This window comes from Oryza brachyantha, chromosome 8 (genome assembly GCF_000231095.2).
Source record: "Oryza brachyantha chromosome 8, ObraRS2, whole genome shotgun sequence".
Classification (NCBI taxonomy): Eukaryota; Viridiplantae; Streptophyta; class Magnoliopsida; order Poales; family Poaceae; genus Oryza; species Oryza brachyantha.
In genome coordinates, this window is record NC_023170.2 from 3,894,566 (window position 1) to 3,916,377 (window position 21,812).

Here is a 21,812-nt window from a genome sequence, read left to right on the forward strand (position 1 = left end):
AAAAATTAAGCTGCATTGTACAAACATGCAATCTATATATTTAGAGCAATTTTACCATTCTTGAGTAGATACTAGGAATATCATTGTTTTTTATATAAAATTTGGTATCTCTTGGTACCTTAAGTACTAGAAGATATCAAATTTTACATATAGAAAACAGTAATACCTCCTAAGGATCGATGGGAAAAAAGCTCATATATTTAAGGAGCTGCACCATGTTGTTCCGGCACGGCGGCACGAGAGAGAGATGGGAGGTGTGTGTGGGCAGGTCGGGTGGGTGTTGTTGCTCTTCGTGTGCTCATGTTCATGGCGGATCGCAGCTGCCCAAGCTCAGCAACCACCAACCACTGATCCAACCGAAGGTACGCACGTAATGCTCCCGTGATTAATACTGTATTACATCAAGTTCTTTGCCGCCTAAGTTTGTAAGCCAAAACATGAAGAAGATTTTAGAATTATTTTATCGTAGTTTATTTTTTTATCCTTTACTTTTAGATAATTACGAACACATATATAATTTTTTTACTAATAAGTTATTTTTTGCTTTTAAACATTTCGTTTTGCTTAATTGCTCGAAATTCGCAGCAAAAGTTTAATGCGGAGTTTAATTTTACTAAAACTACCATCGATCGATCGTGGTGAATATATGCATATGCAGTGGCAGCGCCTGAAGGCGATCCTGGGGAGGTGGGGAAGGACGACGTCGCCGCTGTGGAACATGACCGACGAGCCCTGCCGCGGCGTCGCCGTCGACGACAGCACCGCCCTCGACGGCAACCCCCAGAACAACCCCGGCATCAAGTGCGACTGCTCCTACAGCAGCGGCACCGTCTGCCATGTCACCCAGCTGTGAGTAGTGCTCCAACGCCGGCGAGCTGCTCGACGCAACGCCTCCATGAGTGAGGCCATCGCCTCATCTGGATTGTTACTGCGGAAAACATGCAGCTTTGCAAGACCATTTTATGCATCTTAATTAATAATAATGCATATGCATAGTTTTCACTTAGGACTAGCTTCGTTTATAACCCCCCCATGAAATCCTTTGTGCCTTTCCAAATTTCACTGTGAACTTGTAAGACAATCTTTTTCTTGCTCCCTCGAACTCGCGACGTACATGTAAAATAAGTTCTACGGTATTTGATAAAGTATCCAAAGATATTAAATTTTTAGTGTAAAACTTTGACACCTCAAAATTATCCAAAAATATCATATTTTACACTAGAAAACGGGGTAGTTGAACATACCTTCCTATGATCCTTAAAAAAGCTCAATTGCTACACGTACTTGTTTCCGCCTCTCTTCTTTGCAGGTTATCTAGCTCTAAGGTCACCCCTTTTAAGCTTTCACATCACATCTGCCAGTGCCATCTACCTTGAACACAAACAGAGTTTCAGTTGCCAGAGACACGCTGTTGTTTGCTGGCTGTTGTCTTTATTTTTTCGCTTTTACTTATGCTTATAAGCCACAATCTAAATTTTTAATCTTGGTTTTGGAGTTTTCTAATCGTATTTTATTTTTCAATCTTTGCTTTTATATTGCTAAGAACACATATAAAGTTTTATTCATAGTTATTTTTTCTCTTGTAAATATATTGTTTGACTTTTTCTCCTGAAAAAACCAAATAATGACTGCTTGTGTATGTGCGTGTGGCCCAAAAGTATAGTTATTGGGGATGATTGTTTGACTTATTCAAGGAAAAAGACAAACACTATATTTACAAATAAAAAATAATTTGTGATAAAAATTTTATATATGTGTTCTTAGCTATCTAAAAGCTAAGACTAAAAAATAAACAAATATAAAAAACCCTAAAATCTACTCTAAGTTTAAATTTTAGCTTATAAGTATAAGTATAAAAAAAAGACGATGCTGATATTCGAAGTAAATAAACAGCAAGAATTTCCACCAATTTGCTACACCATTGCTTAATTATTTCAATGTGAAGAATCTTCTTCTATTTTTTTATTCAGGAAGGTATACGCGTTGAACGTTGTCGGTCAGATACCATCAGAATTGCAGAACCTCACCTACCTAACTAACTTGTATGGTCCCTAACTCTTATCATTTCTGCCTCGATGAACAGCTGCTAGGCTGTAGATTTATTATTTTTCAGCAAATGCAAATGCAAATACAAACCCTTGTTTGAAATTCTTTGCTGCTAATTGGCTTGATGTTTCTGCTGCTGTTTCAGGGACCTGGATCAAAATTACTTGTCAGGTCCCATACCATCATTCATTGGGAAATTGACTGCCTTGAAAGAATTGTAGGAGTTACACTTTATGTTCTATATTCTTGCATTGTTCATCAGTCTTTCGGAATCATCCTTTATCCTTTTGTGTACAAAAAAAGGCATGTGGGATTCAATCCACTCTCAGGACCAATTCCGAAGGAACTTGGGAATCTCACGAACCTCGAGTTGCTGTAAGAGATCTCTTCTGCATAGCTGCTCAATTTTCGACTATAGATTAAGAGGAAGATGCCAGGAGGTACCAAAATTTTAGTGTGGGAGATATCAAATTTTACACTAAAATTTTGGTATCTCCCTACTCAATGACTGTAAAATTGCTCATAGATTAATGATTGTCCAGAGTATTTAATCATATTGAAAAAAATCCAAATGTATAACTCCTTAGAAAGTTTTACCTCACTAGCATATTGCTCGTGCGTTGCAACGGTATATTATTTTAGAAATATCATTAACATATTAGTAACATTATCTTTTAGCAGGTATCATCTTTTAACTGTTACATATATTTGTTATTGATATGTGAACCTATTAGTCTCATTATCTTTTTTTTTCTCGTAAAAAGTAGAGTTGGTGTGAGTGGTTGACATGTGAGATCTATAATTATTTTATTTTAAAAATAAAGTATAGATTAAAAAATAGGGAGTTGGTGGTGGCGGTGGTGGTGACAGATCCACTGCCACCAACCACCACCATTTGGAAAGTTTATGGGAGTATAGATATGTATATATTAAACACCCCCGCGCAATCTTACTTTTCAAATGGTGTTTTATATGTTCGAGGGAAACCTAAAATGAAAACATTCTAGATCAAAAGGGTGTGTTTGAGGTGTGGAAACGGGTTTTTAACCCCTTTTTGTATATCTCCCTCTTAATAGAATGATATGCAGCTCTCCTGCATATTCGAGAAAAAAAAACAATTTATATCATTCCTGGAATATTTGTTTTGTTTCAGAGGCATTAGTTTGACCAATTTGACTGGTGGACTTCCTGAAGAATTGGGCAACTTGGCCAAACTTCGACGATTGTAAGTTTGTAATTCCCCCTCTTTCTAACTTGGCACATGCTACCTTTATAAGAACAAAAATTTTGACCGGCATTTACCTATTGTTGAACATGCATAATTGTTGCATTGCTTCAACAACAGGTTCACTGATAGTGCTGGCTTGAGTGGCCCATTCCCCTCTACATTCTCAAAGCTTAAGAACCTGGTACTCCTGTAAGTTCAAGAACTGAGCAACAGTTGTTATATATGTTCATTTTGTTTTCTTATGTTCAGTGCTAAACATGTTGTGCTTGTAGGAGGGCATCAGATAATAATTTTACAGGAAAAATACCTGATTTTATTGGGAGCTTGACTAATTTGGAAGATCTGTAAGATTAATTTTTAACTTTTTAACACATCATTGATTGTATCCTATCACACATCTGCAAGACATTACATTGCTTCTCACATTATCTTGATCTGTAGAGCTTATGTTTTCTTATATTCAAATTGACTTGGCATCTCCCTTCTTATTTATTAAAGTATGAATTCACAGGGCTTTCCAGGGAAACTCTTTTGAAGGACCAATCCCAGCAAGTTTGTCTAATCTAACCAAATTGAACACCTTGTAAGTACTTTAATTGTTGTTTGGCGACTTGATCCTCTCTTGCCATGATATCTGATGTGCTAAATACAAATGAGCAGAAAGATCGGTGATATTATAAATGGGAGCAGTTCGTTGGCCTTTTTCAGTAATCTTAATCTTTCATCGTTGGATACCGTGTATGTGATGCTTTACAAGTTCTTACTATATAGTTTGCAGTCCTATATACATTGACAAAGTTATAAGTTGCTAATTTCAACTATCCTTGTACAGAATATTGAGGAACTGCAGAATATCTGATAACCTTGGAGCAGTAGACTTTACTAAGCTTACTGGACTGAAGTTCATGTATGTTTTTTTATAAGTATTGGCCACAGTATAGTGTATGGAATTGTTGGCCATTTTTCTGGAATTTCATATGAAATGTCTGTTCAAGTAATAATGCTGTCCTGTGGCACAGGGACTTGAGTTTTAACAACATCTCAGGCCATGTTCCTCAATCAATTCTGAATCTGCAAAATCTTCGATACCTGTAAGGGATTATTTTGGAGATTATTGCCATTTACACACACATTTTATGCTAATATTTATGTATCATAATCCTGTACTGTACTCAATTCAGGCTTCTTGGGAACAATAGCCTAACAGGAGGACTACCAGATGGGGGGATAAGCTCTTCACTAACAAACATGTGTGGAAACAATTAATCAATTTTGTAGTAGAGTTAAATTGAAATGATGCATTAATTTCACATTTAGTGATTCTAAATTATTTACAGAGACTTTTCATACAACCAACTCACTGGAAGCTTTCCATCTTGGGCTACCAAGGACAACTTGCATTTGTAAGTACAAAGTTCTCAAATTTTTGTTGCTAAGGTGCAGAAAATCTGTTATATTCAACATTTTATTTTGCTCAAGGAATTTGGTGGCAAACAACTTTGTTATTGGGGACAACAACAACAGGTACTTAAGGCATTTAGTTATACTTCCATAAGAGTTTAATCTGAATAAAAAAATCCACACATTTAATTTTCAACTCAATTATGTCTACAGTATTCTACCTCCAGGCTTAGACTGCCTCCAGCAAGACACTCCATGTTCACGTGGTTCTCCAAAATGTAATTGTCTCACTCTTCCTCAACCATAGTAGCTGATAGGATCTTGAAAATTTAATCACATTCATAATTTTGCATATCTTTATTGCAGATTATTCCTTCGCAGTAGATTGTGGTAGTAACAGATCAATCAGGGGCTTAGACAATACTATGTATGAACTGGATGCTACAAACCTTGGGGATTCATCATATTATGTAACCAATCCAACAAGATGGGGTGTTAGCAATGCAGGAAAATGGTACCAGTCCCCAAATGATAGCAAGATTATACATAGCAGTGAGAAGATTCAGAATGCTGTGGATTCAGAACTGTTCCTAACTGCAAGGATGTCACCATCATCTCTGAGATACTATGGTCTTGGACTTGAGAATGGAAATTACACTGTTCTACTTAAATTTGCAGAGTTAGGTTATCCAGACACGCCGACTTGGCAAAGCTTAGGGAGGAGAGTTTTTGACATATATATCCAGGTACAAATTTGAGTGCATTACAAAGTAATTTGTTTAGTTCTTTATTTGAATTTATTATTGACATTTCTACAGGGTGACCTAAAAGAAAAGGACTTCGATATAAGGAAGACAGCCGGTGGAAAATCTTTCATTGCTGTTTACAAGAATTACACGACAACTGTGTCAAAAAACTTCCTTGAAATCCATCTATTCTGGGCTGGAAAGGGCACCTGTTGCATTCCTATTCAGGGCTACTATGGGCCATTGATATCAGCATTAAGCATCAGTCCAAGTAAGCATAATCATTAAGTTAGCATAAAATAGGATTATGTTGGCTTCTAATAAATGAAATCCCCTTTCAGATTTTACCCCTACTGTGCGAAATGGTGTACCCAAAAGGAAAAGCAAAGCAGGTGCAATTGTTGGGATAGTGGTTGGTGCCTCAGTTTTAGTATTAGCAGTCTTATTTGGAATATTTATGTTCAGAAAGAAGAGAAGGACACAGGCACAACAACAAGAAGGTAATTATTTTTAATAATACACCAGATATTTTTGTTCAAATGATTTACTCTTTCTGGTCTGTGCTGAAAAAAATTACAGAATTGTACAACCTAGTTGGACGGCCTGATGTCTTCAGTAATGCTGAACTAAAGTTGGCTACAGACAATTTCAGTTCTCAAAACATTCTTGGGGAAGGTGGATATGGTCCAGTTTATAAGGTTGTTTATTTTCACTAATATAATTCTATTACGAAATTGCAATGGAATAATTATCTAATTTATTGCAAAGTGCAACTTTATACCAAAATTCTTATAGCCTACATTCAAAATATACATACATATAACTTTAGAAATGTTCTTCCTGAATTTCTTTGGCAGGGTAAACTACCTGATGGAAGAGTTATAGCTGTAAAACAACTTTCACAATCATCCCACCAGGGGAAAAACCAGTTTGTGACAGAGGTTGCAACAATTTCTTCTGTGCAACACCGGAACCTTGTGAGATTGCATGGTTGCTGCATTGACAGTAACACACCTTTGTTAGTTTATGAGTATCTTGAAAATGGAAGCCTGGATCAAGCACTCTTCAGTGAGTTCAAATTTTCTCATTACCAACACTGCAAAATTTCATTTCATTCATGAAATCTTTAGGAAAATTCTTCTCTACATTTTGTTGTCGTAAAATCCTCAAGGCCTTTAAATTTTTTATGCGTGTGTAGGAGACAATAGATTAAACCTAAACTGGGGAACACGCTTTGAGATCATTCTAGGAATTGCAAGAGGCCTAACTTATCTTCACGAGGAGTCGAGTGTGCGCATTGTGCATAGGGACATCAAAGCTAGCAATGTTCTTCTTGACACTGACCTCACCCCAAAGATCTCTGACTTCGGACTCGCCAAGCTCTACGACGAGAAAAAGACTCATGTCAGCACAAGAATTGCAGGCACATTGTAAGAACATTTCTACATTTATTTGATAGCTTTGTACCTTCAGCAATAGAGCTAATTTAACTTGCCTCACATTTGTCAAGTGGCTATCTGGCTCCTGAGTACGCAATGAGAGGCCATCTGACTGAAAAGGTTGATGTTTTCGCATTCGGGGTGGTCGCACTAGAGATTGTCGCAGGTCGATCAAACACAAACAATTCCCTAGAGGAAAGCAAGATCTATCTCTTTGAGTGGGTAAGCTAATTATCGATCTTCCTATCAAAGAGAGCTAATAATCTTGCTCTAAAATTAGGATATAAATGAGCTAATTAAATATTAGGAATGTATTTGGTAACCTGGAGATACATTTTCTAGCTCAATTCCTAAAATTCAGTTTTAGAGATTAATTTTAGACATCTCTTAGATATGCTCTGTTCACTCATCCATATAATCTTCTAATTACTGAAATGTGACTATCCTAATTTAATTTACAGTCTTGGGCCCTGTACGAGAAGCAGCAAGCACTAGGAATCGTTGACCCAAGACTCGAGGATCAGTTCGTCAGGGATGAAGTGCTCAGGGTCATCCATGTCGCGCTCCTCTGCACGCAGGGCTCGCCGCACCAGCGGCCGCCGATGTCGAAGGTCGTGGCGATGCTCGCCGGAGACGTGGAGGCGGCAGATCAGGCGGCGATCACGAAGCCGACCTACATCACGGAGTGGCAGTACAGGGGCGGGAACAGCAGCTACGTTACCAGCAGCTACTCGGGATCTACTACCCCTGAGCTGATGACCGTCGATCAAAAGCATGCAGAAAGAGATTGAGAGCTCTCACTCCGCCGGTCGGTCGGTCGCCGGCGATCACCGGAGCTAGTCACGACGGAATTGAAGGTGAATGCAGTATCGTTTCTGCAGGTGATCTCATTCTGGAGTGGCAATACTGAAGTGCTAGTCGTGATTAATTATATGTGACTGTATATGTAAATGTGAGTCGGATAAAATAATGGGACTTTATTTATTCTGGAGTATGTGTCATGATGATAAAAGTTTTACTCCTTGTAATGTGTAAATGTGGTATGCTAGTAACTTTGAAATTGATAAATTTATTTCCATGTTGATGATCACATTTTGCAAAAAAAATTATACTCCCTCTGTTTCATATTAGAAGATGTTTGACTTTTTATTCGAAGTCAAATTTATTGAAGTTTGACTAAAATTATAGAAAAAATATAGCAACATTTTCAACATAAAACAAATATATTCTTATAATATGTTATATGTTTTATTTAATGAAACTAAATTATTGTTTTAGGTGTTGCTAAACATTTTAGTAAATTTCACAAACCTACGCATACTTTGACCAAATTATCACAAACTACAGATTATGGAATTTTATTACTCAACTATAGATTTAACACAAAATTTATCAGGAAAGTATATATTTAATCACTATCTCTTATAACTACAGATTTAATATTTAAGTTATCACAAAACTACACATTTTACAGTTGAAACCCCTAGCATATTGTGTTATTAAATCTATAGTTGTGTGATTAAGTTGGTCCTAAATATTTAATTGTTTTATGACAAGTTTGGTGCTAAATTTTTAGTTTTGGGATACGCCGGCTTAAATTTGCAGTTTTGGGATAATTTGATCTAAGTATATGTAGTTTTGCAAAATTTGAATTTGCTCTATATTTTTCTATAAATTTGCTTAAACTTTTAAAAGTTTGAATTTGGAGAAAGACAAAACATCTTATAATATGAAATAGATAGAGTGGTAAGTATGTATGGAATCATTTGGCTTGAGGACAACTTCATGAGTTCATGGGCACATATGCTTGCCACATGCAGGAGTAAGCAGAAAAATAATCCAACAAAACGGTTTGCTTGCAGGAATTGAGAAATTTAGATGGCAAAGAAAGGATCAACGTTAGGAGTTGAACAGAAGGCTAAAGGGCATGTTGGAAGCACCTTTAGAAACTTTTAGATTCTGTGCTTGTAAGTCTTTTATGCCTCACAAGAAAACAATTTGCATTTTGCTAGTTACAGCTTACAAACTGGAAAACTAGGAACAAATTAACAACAGGAAGTCTTTGAACTTTAGTTCCCATATCCTCGCCATGATCTTTGACTAGCTAATTTTTCAGACCGTTTAGATCAGAGTTGAGGTGGCAGGTAAGTGTGGACGATCATTCCAGAAATCGGGCTCTTTCATACGTACGTCAGTTGATCATGTTTGGTCTCTTCCAGTTGTGTCACCTTCGGTACTTGACAGATGAATTAAGAAAAATTTACAACCATGTCATGATTTTGTAAAGTTGAAGATATGTCATTGATATCTCAATGACATATGAAGCACACATGAGTCAATGATACGTAGGCCAGGATGACATATCTATAATTTAGAAAATTTATAATAATAACCTTGCAATTTTATCTGTCGTACATAATGAAGCCTTAATTCTCCACTCCTCTCGGTATCTTGTTTGGACGCACATATTATATACAAACTTACAACGGTTGAGTTCGTTTAGCTAGATTATTAATCAACTTTTACGTAATGCTTTTTAAACTGCTAAACGGTGTATTTTTCGTAAAATATCGTTAGCCTAATGTGGGAGCAGAAGGTTCAACTGGAGAAAAATCCTTAGTAGGCCCAAAAGCTAGCATAAAAGTTTTAGACTTTCTCTACTTTTAAATTGGTGTTCCTTACTTTTAATTTCTAATATGGAACTATTCTAATAAATATAATTAAAAAGACAACGGACAATATGTTTAGAAAAACGATAGCCGAATGACCTATTCATGATGGCGGCCTCTCAGACCCCAAGCTTGATCGAGGACCTAGCCAGACTAGCTCGTCAACTATGGATGCAAGTAGCTAGGCAGGTATCCGATTCCTCGTGCTAGCTTATTTTATATTTACTGCTCCATCCGTTTTATATTATAAGTTGTTTGATTTTTTTCTAGTCAAACTTTGTTAAATTTATTCAATTTCGTAGAAAAATCTAGTAACATTTAAAATATTAAATTAGTTTTGTTAAATCTAATATTAAATATGTTTTATAATATGTTTGCCTTGTGTTGAGATACTAATATATTTTTCTATAAACTTAAACTAAACTTAAGAAAGTTCGAGTAGGAGAAAAATAGAGAGTAGTACTTTAAAGTCGTATATAAATGTGAATCTGGATAAGCTTGTCTGCGTATGCAAATCGCGCTTGCATTCTCGGTTCAATCTGGATATGCCTCTAGAAGGTGACGACTCATGACGATTTTCCTTTGCTCCTGACGTACTCTCGGTTTTAAAATAGAATCTAATCTCATCTATATAAATATAAATACTAAAAAAATTTAGACATCGATCAATAGATAAATCTAATTAAATCTAAAAAATTCTGGTAACATAGAACGGATGTGGTATATTATTTGCATTTTTCTGTCTAGATCGACAGTAGTGTATCAAAGATGTAGATTCGGAAAACCTGTCCGGCACAAAGGTTGTTGGGCTAAAACTGCCTATACAAAATATAGCATCACTTGGATATTTTAAGCAAAATATATCAAACATCCCCTGTCTAGCTAGCATGCGTGTAGTATATATGTTTAATTTTATTTTTTTTGGAAGGAAACAATGGAAGAGGCTCCTACTGCAATATATTGGAAACAATGGAAGAGGCTCCTACTACAATATATTTGAAACAGAAGTACATAATGTACGTTACGTGTGATTTGCCGTAGATTTTGTTTTAATTATAATATAGTTAATATGATCAGTATATACATTGTTATAAATCTTTTGTGAACGGAAGACGACATGGAAATAAACACATACTACTCCGTAAAAAAAAGACAATTTCTGGATTTCTTAGGTTGGACATTTGACCATCTTATTTGAAAAATTTATTAAAAAATTAAAAAAGAATTAGTCGTGTGTAAAGTACTATTTATGTTTTATCATGTAGTAACAATAAAAATATTAATCATAAAAAAATTTTAAAAAGACGAAGAGTCAAAATTCTATAAACACAGAAATTCGTTTATTTTGGGACGGAGGTTGTAATTTGCAAATGCACTATTATGGCAGCAGATGAGGATAATAATAATAATAATAATAATAATAATAATAATAATAATAATAATAATAATAATAATAATAATAGGTGTAGAAGCAGGAGTTATATTGGTAATTGGCAAGGCGTCCGGATTGTCTATAATAATAATGACGTCTTCTGTTTATGTAAGGGAAACGTTGAAAAATGCAATAATAATAATAATAATAATAATAATAATAATAATAATAATAATAATAGGTGTAGAAGCATGAGTTATATTGTAATTGGCAAGACGTCCGGATCATCTATAATAATAATGACAATAATGGCGTCTGCTATTTATGTAAGGGGAACGTTGAAAAATGCTATGAACAATGTTAGAGTACCATAGCGAATGCTAGAACAACGATGGAGTACCGTAGCGATGACTGTATTAACCAATCTGAGCCCTTTGTTTCGATCCAACGGAAAAAAATACTCCGAATGTAATATACCATATAGTAGCTCTCTGCAGTAGCTATATGTCACTGCAGAGGTTCAATCCAAGTGGCAAGTAGGTAGTACATTAATGTACTGTAGCAACAAGGCTATTTTTTAACTGTAAGTTTTATGGATATGATTACCTAGAGTAACATATCATCTAAAAATATTTGAAGCTACGATAAAACGTCCCTCTCTCAATGCATAGTTTCATTTATTATTGTTTCCTAGGTTACATACAAGACACAAGCTATCTAGCTAACTGTGCATACATGATTTCATCTCCATGAAACTCATTTTATCTCTCTTCATTAATACGTTGTCATATCATCAAAAATATCTACATGACATCATATTTATTATCCATGAAACTCTCCATGAGACTGAACCTAATGGGTTCCATTCCTTCGAGAGTAAGTAATTTTCTTTCCGGAAGTGATAGTGTCGACATCTTTTTGTGATTTACAATTATTGATTCTTCGGATGCCATGTCAAAAGGTCACGTTGCCTCTTTTTGTGATTATTTTTTCCTAGGAAATTATGTAAGCTATGACCATTCCCCATGACGTGTTATTATGACTTATGACTGCACTGCAAAGGTATTGAACTGTTGCTCGCAAACGTACGTAGTCTTATGCTCCAGGGAAGGCTTAAAATTGTTTCCTTGATTTATATGGATAATAAACTATTATTATTATAAAGTTCTCGTGGCATTAAGAACCAAATGGTTGGATTTTGTTGAGATCAGAGAGATTTTTTTCCCTCAGCTATGGAAGGCATACATGAAAAAAATGGAGTTGGAGACCCTCTTTTCAAGGAGAAAAATATGAATTATCCTAAAATATTACGACAGTTTGAATTACCTCTTGAACTCCAATACCATGTGTTATCAACCCCCCCTCGATTTTTCATACCGGACAGATAAGCTCCAAGTCAAACATAAGTTGGTTTTAAGTTGATGTAGCATCCAACAGGGTAATAAATATTAATTTATTCTTGTGTGCCAACTTGGCCCACCTAACATCATAATTCCATGTTGGGGCCAACCATCGCCAAATTTTCTTCGGTACCCACGTAAAAGAGGCAGCGCACCACCACCTAACGCGAACCCTTGCACTGGCATCTTTGTTGGATGCACCAGTGGCTCAAGCTCATCCGCTGCCTCCCTGACCTTAGCCCGCACCTGCGACAGTGGGGACAACAGGATGAAGAGGAGTGAGATTAGGCTTGGCAATGGGCGGGGCGGGGCCAAGTATGGCAGGAATTGCCTTGGCCCTAAAAATGTACCTAGGAGGACTGCGCTCCCTGGCCCTATTCCTAGCGGATCCCTAGCCTTAAAGGGCCCATTGTCCCCAAAATGGAGTTTCAAATGGAAAACAAGTTTAAACCATTAAAATAAAACAAGTTCCAAATGGACATGAAAAAGGTGCTGCAATATGTATCATGAGTATTCCATATACATGTTCTTTGAAATGTGAATTGCTTTTATTTTGTATCCTGCCAAGCATAAAAACCTTGCAAGTGGTAGTAGAGGACCGTGTAGTTCCTCGCCGGTGGCTGCGCGAGTGGGCAGCGGTGCCGACTCCAAATATGGGTCGTGAGCATGCGAGCGGCGGTATCGAGTAGGGTGGACCGAGGGCGGCAGTGGCGGTGACTAGGTCAGATAGGTGAGAGTGGGAGTCTAAGAGACGAAGATTGAGTGAGCAGAGAAAGAGATAAAGTAGAATGCTAGGGTTTACTGTTCCATAGACTAAAAACTCAATAAACTTTATATTAATGATCAATGGACAATGACCCAAAATTTCTACTTTTTTATAAAATGGGACCTGTAGATTTTCTACGGGTGAAGTTACTCCTTTACCCGTGTCCTTAAAAAATCTAGGGCCCCCAGCCTAAGCCCCACGGGGATCTTTTGCGTCGACGCCAGCCCTCTTAGGGCATGTCCCCACCTGAGGATTTTGCCAGGGCTAAGTGAGATTGACCCAGTGAGCTGCAGCAATAGTACCTCTTTTTATATGTACCTTGCAGCTTTCTTTTTCAGCCCACGCACTAGTGCATGTAGTGTCAAAATCCATCGTTCATTATGTATATGATCCTACATAATCATATCTCCATATTTTAATAAATGACAGCGATAAATTTTTTACACACGTTTGTTTATTCGTATGATTAAAAAACTCATATAGGTATCATTTATTGTATAAATATTTTAAATAAGACCAATAATGAAACATACGATAAAAAAAATCAACGACGCCATCTATTATTAAAATATAAAGGGAGTATAAACACATGCTGGCATGCATGGATGGTAAAACAGCAATGATGTACACATACGTACACTTTAGTGTTTCTGTAGAGCCATCTTATATGCACCACTATGACTGGCACTTGGTATATATATAAATAAATAGATGTATATAGCTACTCCAACACAACTGCAGGCTTTGAAAGGCGTTACAAAAGCATCCAAAAGTCATGAAGAGAAACCTTAAATTCCCTTTCGTGCAGTGCTACGAGTCAGTTGTGGTCGTCACACCATGAGGGCGATGCTTAGGTGCTACTGCTTTGGCTCTTATATATACATTTATTATTCTCTAGCTAGGATGCTTAGTGCTACAACTTGGGAAGCTCTTTTTTACTTGCTGTCAGCCGTCTACGATATTGACACGTCTCCAAAATGAATAGTTTCAACCGTTGAACTTTTCTTAGTAGTAAGATAATAAAAACAAGTAATGAAATGCACAATTAATGATTAAAAAGTAAAACTTTTTTACTTTGTGGGTAAACATTTGTTTTTCAACAAAAAAAATCACAATAATGCCATTCTCGCACCTTAACTCCTAAATATTTTTGTAAGAGAACGTCAAAATGGCTTCTAAATAGATGGCATCGTTAATCTTTTTATATGTATTTCACCATTCGTCTTGTTTTAATTGAATTTACTATTATTTTTTTATTTTAATTGAATTTACTATTAAATGTATTTAATCATAATTATAAATTTTTTAAATAGTTAACGACGTCGTCTATTAATTGGGAAGGAATTAAGAGAGCAGTAGTATTTAAGAAGCCTTCCTGTTGTTTCAGCTGAGGAAGAGAGAGAGAGAGAGAGAGAGAGAGAGAGAGAGAGATATGGGTGGTGGTAGTGTCCAGTTCGTGTGGATGCTGCTCTTGGTGAGCTCATGTTCATGGCGGATCGCGGCAGCTCAAGCTCCACCAACCACTGATCCAACCGAAGGTACGCACGCACGCGACGCGAGCAACTGCTGATGCCTCCAAATTAGTGCGTGCTGCACACGTACGTAATGCCTCTGGCTGCGCGCAGTGGCGGCGCTGGACGCGATCCTGGGGAGGTGGGGGAGGAAGGCGTCGCCGCTGTGGAGCATGAGCGGCGAGCCCTGCCGCGGCGTCCCCGTCGACGGCAGCACCGACCTCGACGGCAACCCCAAGAACAACCCTGGGATCAAGTGCGACTGCTCCTACAACCGCAGCACCGTCTGCCATATCACCCAGCTGTGCGTACATACCTATCCTATCCCCATCAATCTTGCTGTTGTACAGGTGTTCGACACAATGCCTCCAGGAACGGCGTGGCATCTGGATAAGTTCTTGTCTTTGCAAGATCACCGGTGCATCTAGTGAATTTCGTATAGATAGATCAGCAAGGCATATGCAAAGGTTTCACCTAGGAGTTAGGAGAGTTGTTTTTCACGTGCCAAAAATCTGTTGTGCATCTTAATTTCACCATGACTCTTTTTTTACTACTAGAACCTGCAAATTCTTATTATTTCACCCCCTCGAGGCTAGAAAACTCTAGTCGCTCTCTTGGTCTCTGATCACTAGTCAGAAGTTCAGTACTCGGATCTGAGGTTGGCAACATAAATGTACATAACAACCACTGCTTTCTGTTCTCTTCTCTCTTAAAGCTCAGCTTTCTAGTTCTTAGGTCAGCCAACTTTCACAGCTGCCATCTGCCTTGAACCCTGGAGAGCTCATATATACTAATAATCGATTGTGTAAGTCTAGGCCTGGTGTACAGTCAAGAATAAAAACTAGACTCAAACAGAGTTTCAGTGACCTGACATAGTTACATGGACATTCTTGTTGGGGTGTGTTTATGTGTTATTTTGCGTGCCACAAGACTTGGCCCATGAATATGTAATACACGTACATGTATATGTATATTGAGTAAACAACAAGAATTTTCTTACTTATTTCCATGCGAAAATGTTCTTACTTCTTATTTGTTTATTCAGGAGGGTATATGCATTGAATGTTGTCGGTCAGATACCTGCAGAATTGCAGAACCTCACCCACCTAACTTACCTGTATGGTATCTAACTCTTATCAGCTCTGCCTTGATGGTGAAGATATATACTAATATCTTTCAGCAAAGCAGCAAATTCAAGCCCATGTTTGAAATTCTTGGTTGCTAATTGACTTTATCTGTCTGGTGCTGTTTCAGGAACCTGGATCAAAATTACTTGTCAGGCCCCATACCATCATTTATTGGACAATTGACTGCCTTGACAGAATTGTAGGGGTTACACTTTCAAGTTCTAGATTAAAGTATTGTCCATCAGTTAGTGTTTCCTCTAAATCATCCTTCATCCTTTTGTAATACAAAAAATAAAAGGCATGTGGGATTCAATCCACTCTCAGGACCACTTCCAAAGGAACTTGGGAATCTCAAGAACCTCAAATTGCTGTAAGATGTCTCTTCTTGCATAGCTGCTCAGTTTTCAACTATAGATTAATGGTGGTCTAAAGTATTTAATTATATGGAAAAAAAACTAGATGCATAAGTTCTTTTTGGAAAGTTATAAAATCGCAACTTATTTATTAAGCACCAATTTAATTTCACTTTTCAATTGGTGTTTTATATGTTTGACAATCTGTGTGAAATCCAAAATGTGAGTATTGTGGATCAAAATGCTGATTAGCATAACAATGCACCTTTTCTCGAACTGCGTGAAAGTAAATTGTACCACTTCTGAACCATTTTCTTTATAGAGGCATTAGTCTGACAAATTTTACTGGTGAACTTCCTGAAGAACTGGGCAACTTGACGAATCTTGAACATTTGTAAGTTTGTAACTCCCTCATTCTCTTCATTCTGCAATATCCCTTTGGTCGAACATCCATAGTTACTGCATCGTTTTAATAATAGGTACACTGATAGTGCTGGCTTCAGTGGTCCATTCCCTTCGACGTTCTCAAAGCTTAAGAACCTGAAACTCCTGTACGTTCAAGAACTGAGACACAGCTAATGTGTTCATTTTGTTTTCATATGTAAAACATTAACCATGTTAATGTACTTGCAGGCGGGCATCAGATAATGATTTTACAGGGAAGATACCTGATTTTATTGGGACCTTGAGTAATTTGGAAGATCTGTAAGATTAATTATTAACTTGTTAAAAACATCATTTTTCTTATTCCATTCAGAGACAAGTGGAATTGCAATAGAAATTCTTTGCACATGTTGTTTTTGTTTAAAATTCCATTTATGGCATGTTTTTTCACTCTCTTTCATCACTCTTAACAGAAATGTGCATACATGTATGCCATTACTCTGGTCCAAAAAGGGCCTTGATATTTAGATGTTTCTTTTTCTTATGTTGAAATGGACTTGGCATCTCAATACTTTTTTTCATAAATTATGAATTCACAGGGCTTTCCAAGGAAATTCTTTTGAAGGACCAATTCCGGCAAGTTTGTCTAATCTAACCAAATTGACAACCTTGTAAGTACTTTGCTGATTTGTTTGTTGTCCCCTCTTGTCATGTTAACTGATGTGCTAGATACAAATGAGCAGGAAGATCGGTGATATTGTAAATGGGAGCTCTTCATTGGCCTTTATCAGTGATCTAACATCTTTGAGTACCTTGTATGTGATGCTTTTCAAGTTCCTACTATAGAGCTTGCAGTCCTATATATTGACAAATTTATAAGCTGCTAATATCAACTACCTTTATACAGAGTATTGAGGAACTGCAGAATATCTGATAACCTTGGAGCAGTAGACTTTACTAAGCTTACAGGACTAAACTTCCTGTATGTTTTCTTTTTCATCATTGGCCATAGTATAGTCTACGAAACTGTTGGTCATATTCTGGAATTTCATATGAAGTGTCTGTTCAAGTAATAATGATGTCCTGACACAGGGACTTGAGTTTTAATAATATCTCAGGCCATGTTCCTCAATCAGTGTTGAATCTGCAAAATCTTCAATACCTGTAAGGGATTCTTTTTGGAGATTACTTCCATTTACACACACCTTTCTAAGCTAATATTCATTTATCATAATCCTGTACTGTAATCAATTCAGCTTTCTTGGGAACAACAGCCTAACAGGACGACTGCCAGATGGGATAAGCCCTTCGCTAACAAACTTGTGTGTAAACAATTCAACATTGTAGTACAGCTAAACTTAGAAGAGTAAATTGCACTTTGGACCACTTTTTATTACCCAAGTTTTACTTTGGACCATTCTTCAACCTATCTTTTCACTTTGGACCAGGTAAATTAGCAATTGTTTGGGTTTGGACCACCCTAGACAGCTTTTCTCGCCATGTCTAACCTCCCTTTTGGCAAATATTTTAACTATATAAAGATGGGAGTTCGTTGGTGTACCGAAGCCGATGTGTTTCAGGTCATTGATGTGTATGGCAAAATTGATCGGGGTGGTCCAAACCAAAATAATGACAAATTTACCTGGTCCAAAGTGAATTCAAAGTGAAACATGGGTATAAAATGTGGCCCAAAGTGCAATTTACTCAAATTAGAATGATTCATTTATTTCATATTTGCAGAGATTTTTCATACAATCAGCTCACTGGAAGCTTTCCCTCCTGGGCTACCCAGAATAACTTGCAGTTGTAAGTAGAAAGTTTTGAAGTTTTTGATACCAAGTGGAAAGAATATGTTATACTCAACATGTTATTTTTACAAGGAATTTGGTGGCGAACAACTTTGTTCTTGGCAGCACCAACAACGGGTATCTATGGCACTTAGTTGTACTTCCATAACTCCATAAGAGCTTAATATTAACAATTGTTTTCTCGCAATTATTAATTTTCAAGTCAATTATGTGCACAGCATTCTACCTCCTGGGCTAAACTGCCTCCAGAAAGACACTCCATGTTTACGTGGTTCTCCAGAATGTATATCTTCCTTAACCGTAGCAGTTGATATATATGATCTTGAAATTTTAATACTATTCATAATTTTGCACATCTTAAATGCAGATTATTCCTTTGCAGTAGACTGTGGTAGTAACAGATCTACTAGAGCTTCAGATAATACTATGTATGAATTGGATTCTACAAACCTTGGAGACTCATCATATTATGTTACCAGTGAAACAAGATGGGGGGTTAGCAATGTAGGAAAATTGTACCAGGCCCCAAATGACAGTAAGATAATATATACCAATGAGAAGATTCAGAATGCAGTGGATTCAGAACTATTCCTAACTGCAAGAATGTCACCGTCATCTCTGAGATACTATGGCCTTGGACTTGAGAATGGAAATTACACCGTTCTGCTTCAATTTGCTGAGTTAGGTTATCCAGACTCGCCGACTTGGAAAAGCTTAGGAAGGAGAGTTTTCGACATATATATCCAGGTACAAATTGAGTGCATTGTATGGTAATTTGTTTACTGCATCCTTTTCTTGATCTGAATGTATTATTGGCATTTCTACAGGGTGACCTAAAAGAAAAGGACTTCAATATAAGGGAGACAGCTGGTGGAAAATCCTTCACTGCTGTTTTCAAGAGTTACACAGCAACTGTTTCGAAAAACTTCCTTGAAATACATCTGTTCTGGGCTGGAAAGGGCACTTGTTGCATTCCTATTCAGGGTTACTATGGCCCATTGATCTCAGCATTAAGCATCACTCCAAGTAAGCATAATCATTAAGTTAGCATAAAAAAGGATTATATTGTCTTCCAATAAATGAAATCCTCTTTCAGATTTTACTCCTACTGCGCGAAATGGTGTTCCCAAAAGGAAAAGTAAAGCAGGTGCAATTGTTGGAATAGTAATTGGTGCCTCTGTTTTAGGATTAGCAGTCTTATTTGGAATATTTGCCATCATAAAGAAGAGAAAAAGACAGGCACGACAGCATGAAGGTAATCATTTTCAATAATACAGTACATAATTCAGACATCAAATTTCAAATGATTTACTCTTTCTGGCGTATCCTAAAAAAATTGCAGAGTTGTACAACCTAGTTGGACGGCCTGATGTCTTCAGTAATGCTGAACTCAAGTTTGCTACAGATAATTTCAGTTCTCAAAACATTCTTGGGGAAGGTGGATATGGTCAAGTCTATAAGGTTGTCTATTACGACTAATTTGATACTACGAAATTGCAATTGAATAATCATCTGATTTGGTTTAAGCATAACTTTCTAGCAAACTTGTTGATGTACGCTCCAAATATACATGTAACTTTAGCAAGGTTCTTCCTTTGGCAGGGTAAGCTACCAGATGGAAGAGTTATAGCTGTAAAACAACTTTCAGAGTCATCCCATCAGGGCCAAAACCAGTTTGTAACTGAAGTTGCAACAATTTCTTCTGTGCAACATCGGAATCTTGTGAAATTGCATGGCTGTTGCATTGACAGTAACACACCTTTGCTAGTTTATGAGTACCTTGAAAATGGGAGCCTGGATCAAGCACTCTTCAGTGAGTTCAATTTTGTTCATAACCAACACTGCAAGATTTCATTTTCTTCCTGAACGATCTGGGAAAATTCTTCTCTGCACTTTGTTATCATTTAAATTTTCAAGGCCTTAAAGTTATTTCTACTTGTACAGAGAACACCTTAAAACTAGATTGGGCAACACGATTCGACATTATTTTAGGAATTGCAAGAGGCCTAAGTTATCTTCATGAGGAGTCGAGCATCCGCATTGTGCATAGAGACATCAAAGCTAGCAATGTCCTACTTGACATAGACCTCACCCCAAAGATTTCTGACTTTGGACTCGCCAGGCTCTATGATGAGAAGAAGACTCATGTTAGCACGGGGATTGCTGGCACATTGTAAGCACATTTCACCATTTCTTTTGTGGTTTTACCTTCAAGCTGAAAGCTAACTTGAGCATGTCTACCCTCAAGTGGTTATCTGGCTCCTGAGTATGCAATGAGACGTCATTTGACTGAAAAGGTTGATGTCTTTGCATTCGGGGTGGTCGCATTGGAGACTGTCGCTGGTCGATCGAACACTAATTCCATCGAGGAACGCAAGATCTATCTCTTAGAATGGGTAAGCTGATCGATGTTCCATCCACAACGAACACACTACTTCATTCATATGTGCGATCTTCTTATCGCTAAAGTTATACCTATGCTAATTTACAGGCCTGGGACCTGTACGAAAAGGGGCAAGCACTGGGAATCGTTGATCCAAGACTTGAAGATTTCAACAAAGATGAAGTTCTCAGAGTCATTCATGTTGCACTCCTCTGCACACAAGGCTCACCGAACCAGCGACCGCCAATGTCGAAGGTCTTGGCAGTGCTCACTGGAGATGCTGAGGTAGTTGAGATGGTGACAAAACCAGCCTACATCACTGAGTGGCAGTACAGAGATGGAAACAGCAGCTATGCCACGAGCAGCTACTCAGGATTTAGCACCTCAGAGTTCACCAGGCAGAAAGAGATCGACCCTCTCACCCTGTCCCCGACAATCACCGGAGCTAGTCATGAGGGAAGGTGAACACGAAGTTGAATTGTTGCAGTTGATCTTGGCTCGAAGTGACAGAACTAAGCAGTTTTTCATTCGTACATAACTATGTAAATGTGTCAGATCAAGTAACGGAATTCGATTTTTCTGAAGTATGTCATGATGATAAATGTATTACTCCTTGTAATCTGTAAATGGTGAGATATTTTGGTACTCTTACTCTAGCATCAATGAAAATAATTGACATATTTGCATGTTTCACGAACAAAGTCTGTAGCAAAATTGAAAGTGTTCATGAAATTTGTTGGCTGGAGGACAACTTTATGGGTTCATGGGACAAGAAAACGGTTTGCTTTTGCAGGGATTGAGAAATTTGTGGAATTGCGGTGTATGAATGGCAAGAGAAGGGTGATAACTTCTCGGTGATTTCAAATTGATCGATCAAACACATGCTCAACTATAGGAATTGATCAAAAGGTTAACTAAAAAGTTTGTTCAAAGCATCGTTAAAAATGTGCAGATTTGGTGTCTCAAACTCCTCTAATCCTCAATGGAGAAAATCCATGACACATCATAAGTACCAGCAAAGAATTGGCATTTCACTAGTTACAACTTACAATTAGCAACAATCGGAAGTCTTTGAACTCTAAGTCTCATGTTCTCACTATGTTCTTATATATGACTAGTAGCATTTTACTTTCAGGCATTTAATGATCAATTTGGAGGTAGCAGGTAATAGTGGATGAC

At 37.3% G+C, this 21,812-nt stretch overlaps 2 protein-coding genes across 3 annotated transcripts; both read left to right on the forward strand.

Moving 5' to 3' along the window:
* The first annotated feature begins 246 nt into the window (after nt 1-246).
* On the forward strand, nt 247-7,937 carry LOC102699802 (probable LRR receptor-like serine/threonine-protein kinase At1g56130). Its single transcript, XM_040526803.1, has 24 exons — nt 247-370; nt 665-849; nt 1,971-2,042; nt 2,192-2,263; nt 2,350-2,421; nt 3,200-3,271; nt 3,392-3,463; nt 3,547-3,618; nt 3,786-3,857; nt 3,935-4,012; nt 4,107-4,181; nt 4,294-4,365; nt 4,456-4,524; nt 4,612-4,677; nt 4,754-4,798; nt 4,889-4,953; nt 5,042-5,421; nt 5,494-5,692; nt 5,763-5,921; nt 6,001-6,119; nt 6,279-6,489; nt 6,620-6,851; nt 6,932-7,082; nt 7,322-7,937. The coding sequence occupies exons 1-24, from the start codon at nt 248-250 to the stop codon at nt 7,649-7,651; spliced, it is 3,063 nt and encodes a 1,020-aa protein (XP_040382737.1). The 5' UTR covers nt 247; the 3' UTR covers nt 7,652-7,937.
* A 6,533-nt stretch (nt 7,938-14,470) lies between these two features.
* Nucleotides 14,471-21,339, forward strand: LOC102700080 (probable LRR receptor-like serine/threonine-protein kinase At1g56130). 2 transcript variants are annotated; one of them, XM_006659858.3, is made up of 24 exons: nt 14,471-14,605; nt 14,693-14,882; nt 15,624-15,695; nt 15,833-15,904; nt 16,004-16,075; nt 16,381-16,452; nt 16,538-16,609; nt 16,692-16,763; nt 17,042-17,113; nt 17,186-17,257; nt 17,350-17,424; nt 17,535-17,606; nt 17,699-17,764; nt 18,183-18,248; nt 18,323-18,367; nt 18,469-18,533; nt 18,618-18,997; nt 19,078-19,276; nt 19,347-19,505; nt 19,593-19,711; nt 19,853-20,063; nt 20,195-20,423; nt 20,499-20,646; nt 20,742-21,339. In XM_006659858.3, the coding sequence occupies exons 1-24, from the start codon at nt 14,500-14,502 to the stop codon at nt 21,096-21,098; spliced, it is 3,063 nt and encodes a 1,020-aa protein (XP_006659921.1). In that variant the 5' UTR covers nt 14,471-14,499; the 3' UTR covers nt 21,099-21,339. The 2 variants fall into 2 exon arrangements, with proteins under 2 accessions (XP_006659921.1, XP_040382787.1); XM_040526853.1 differs by having other exon boundaries at nt 18,469-18,997.
* Nucleotides 21,340-21,812: the final 473 nt, after the last annotated feature.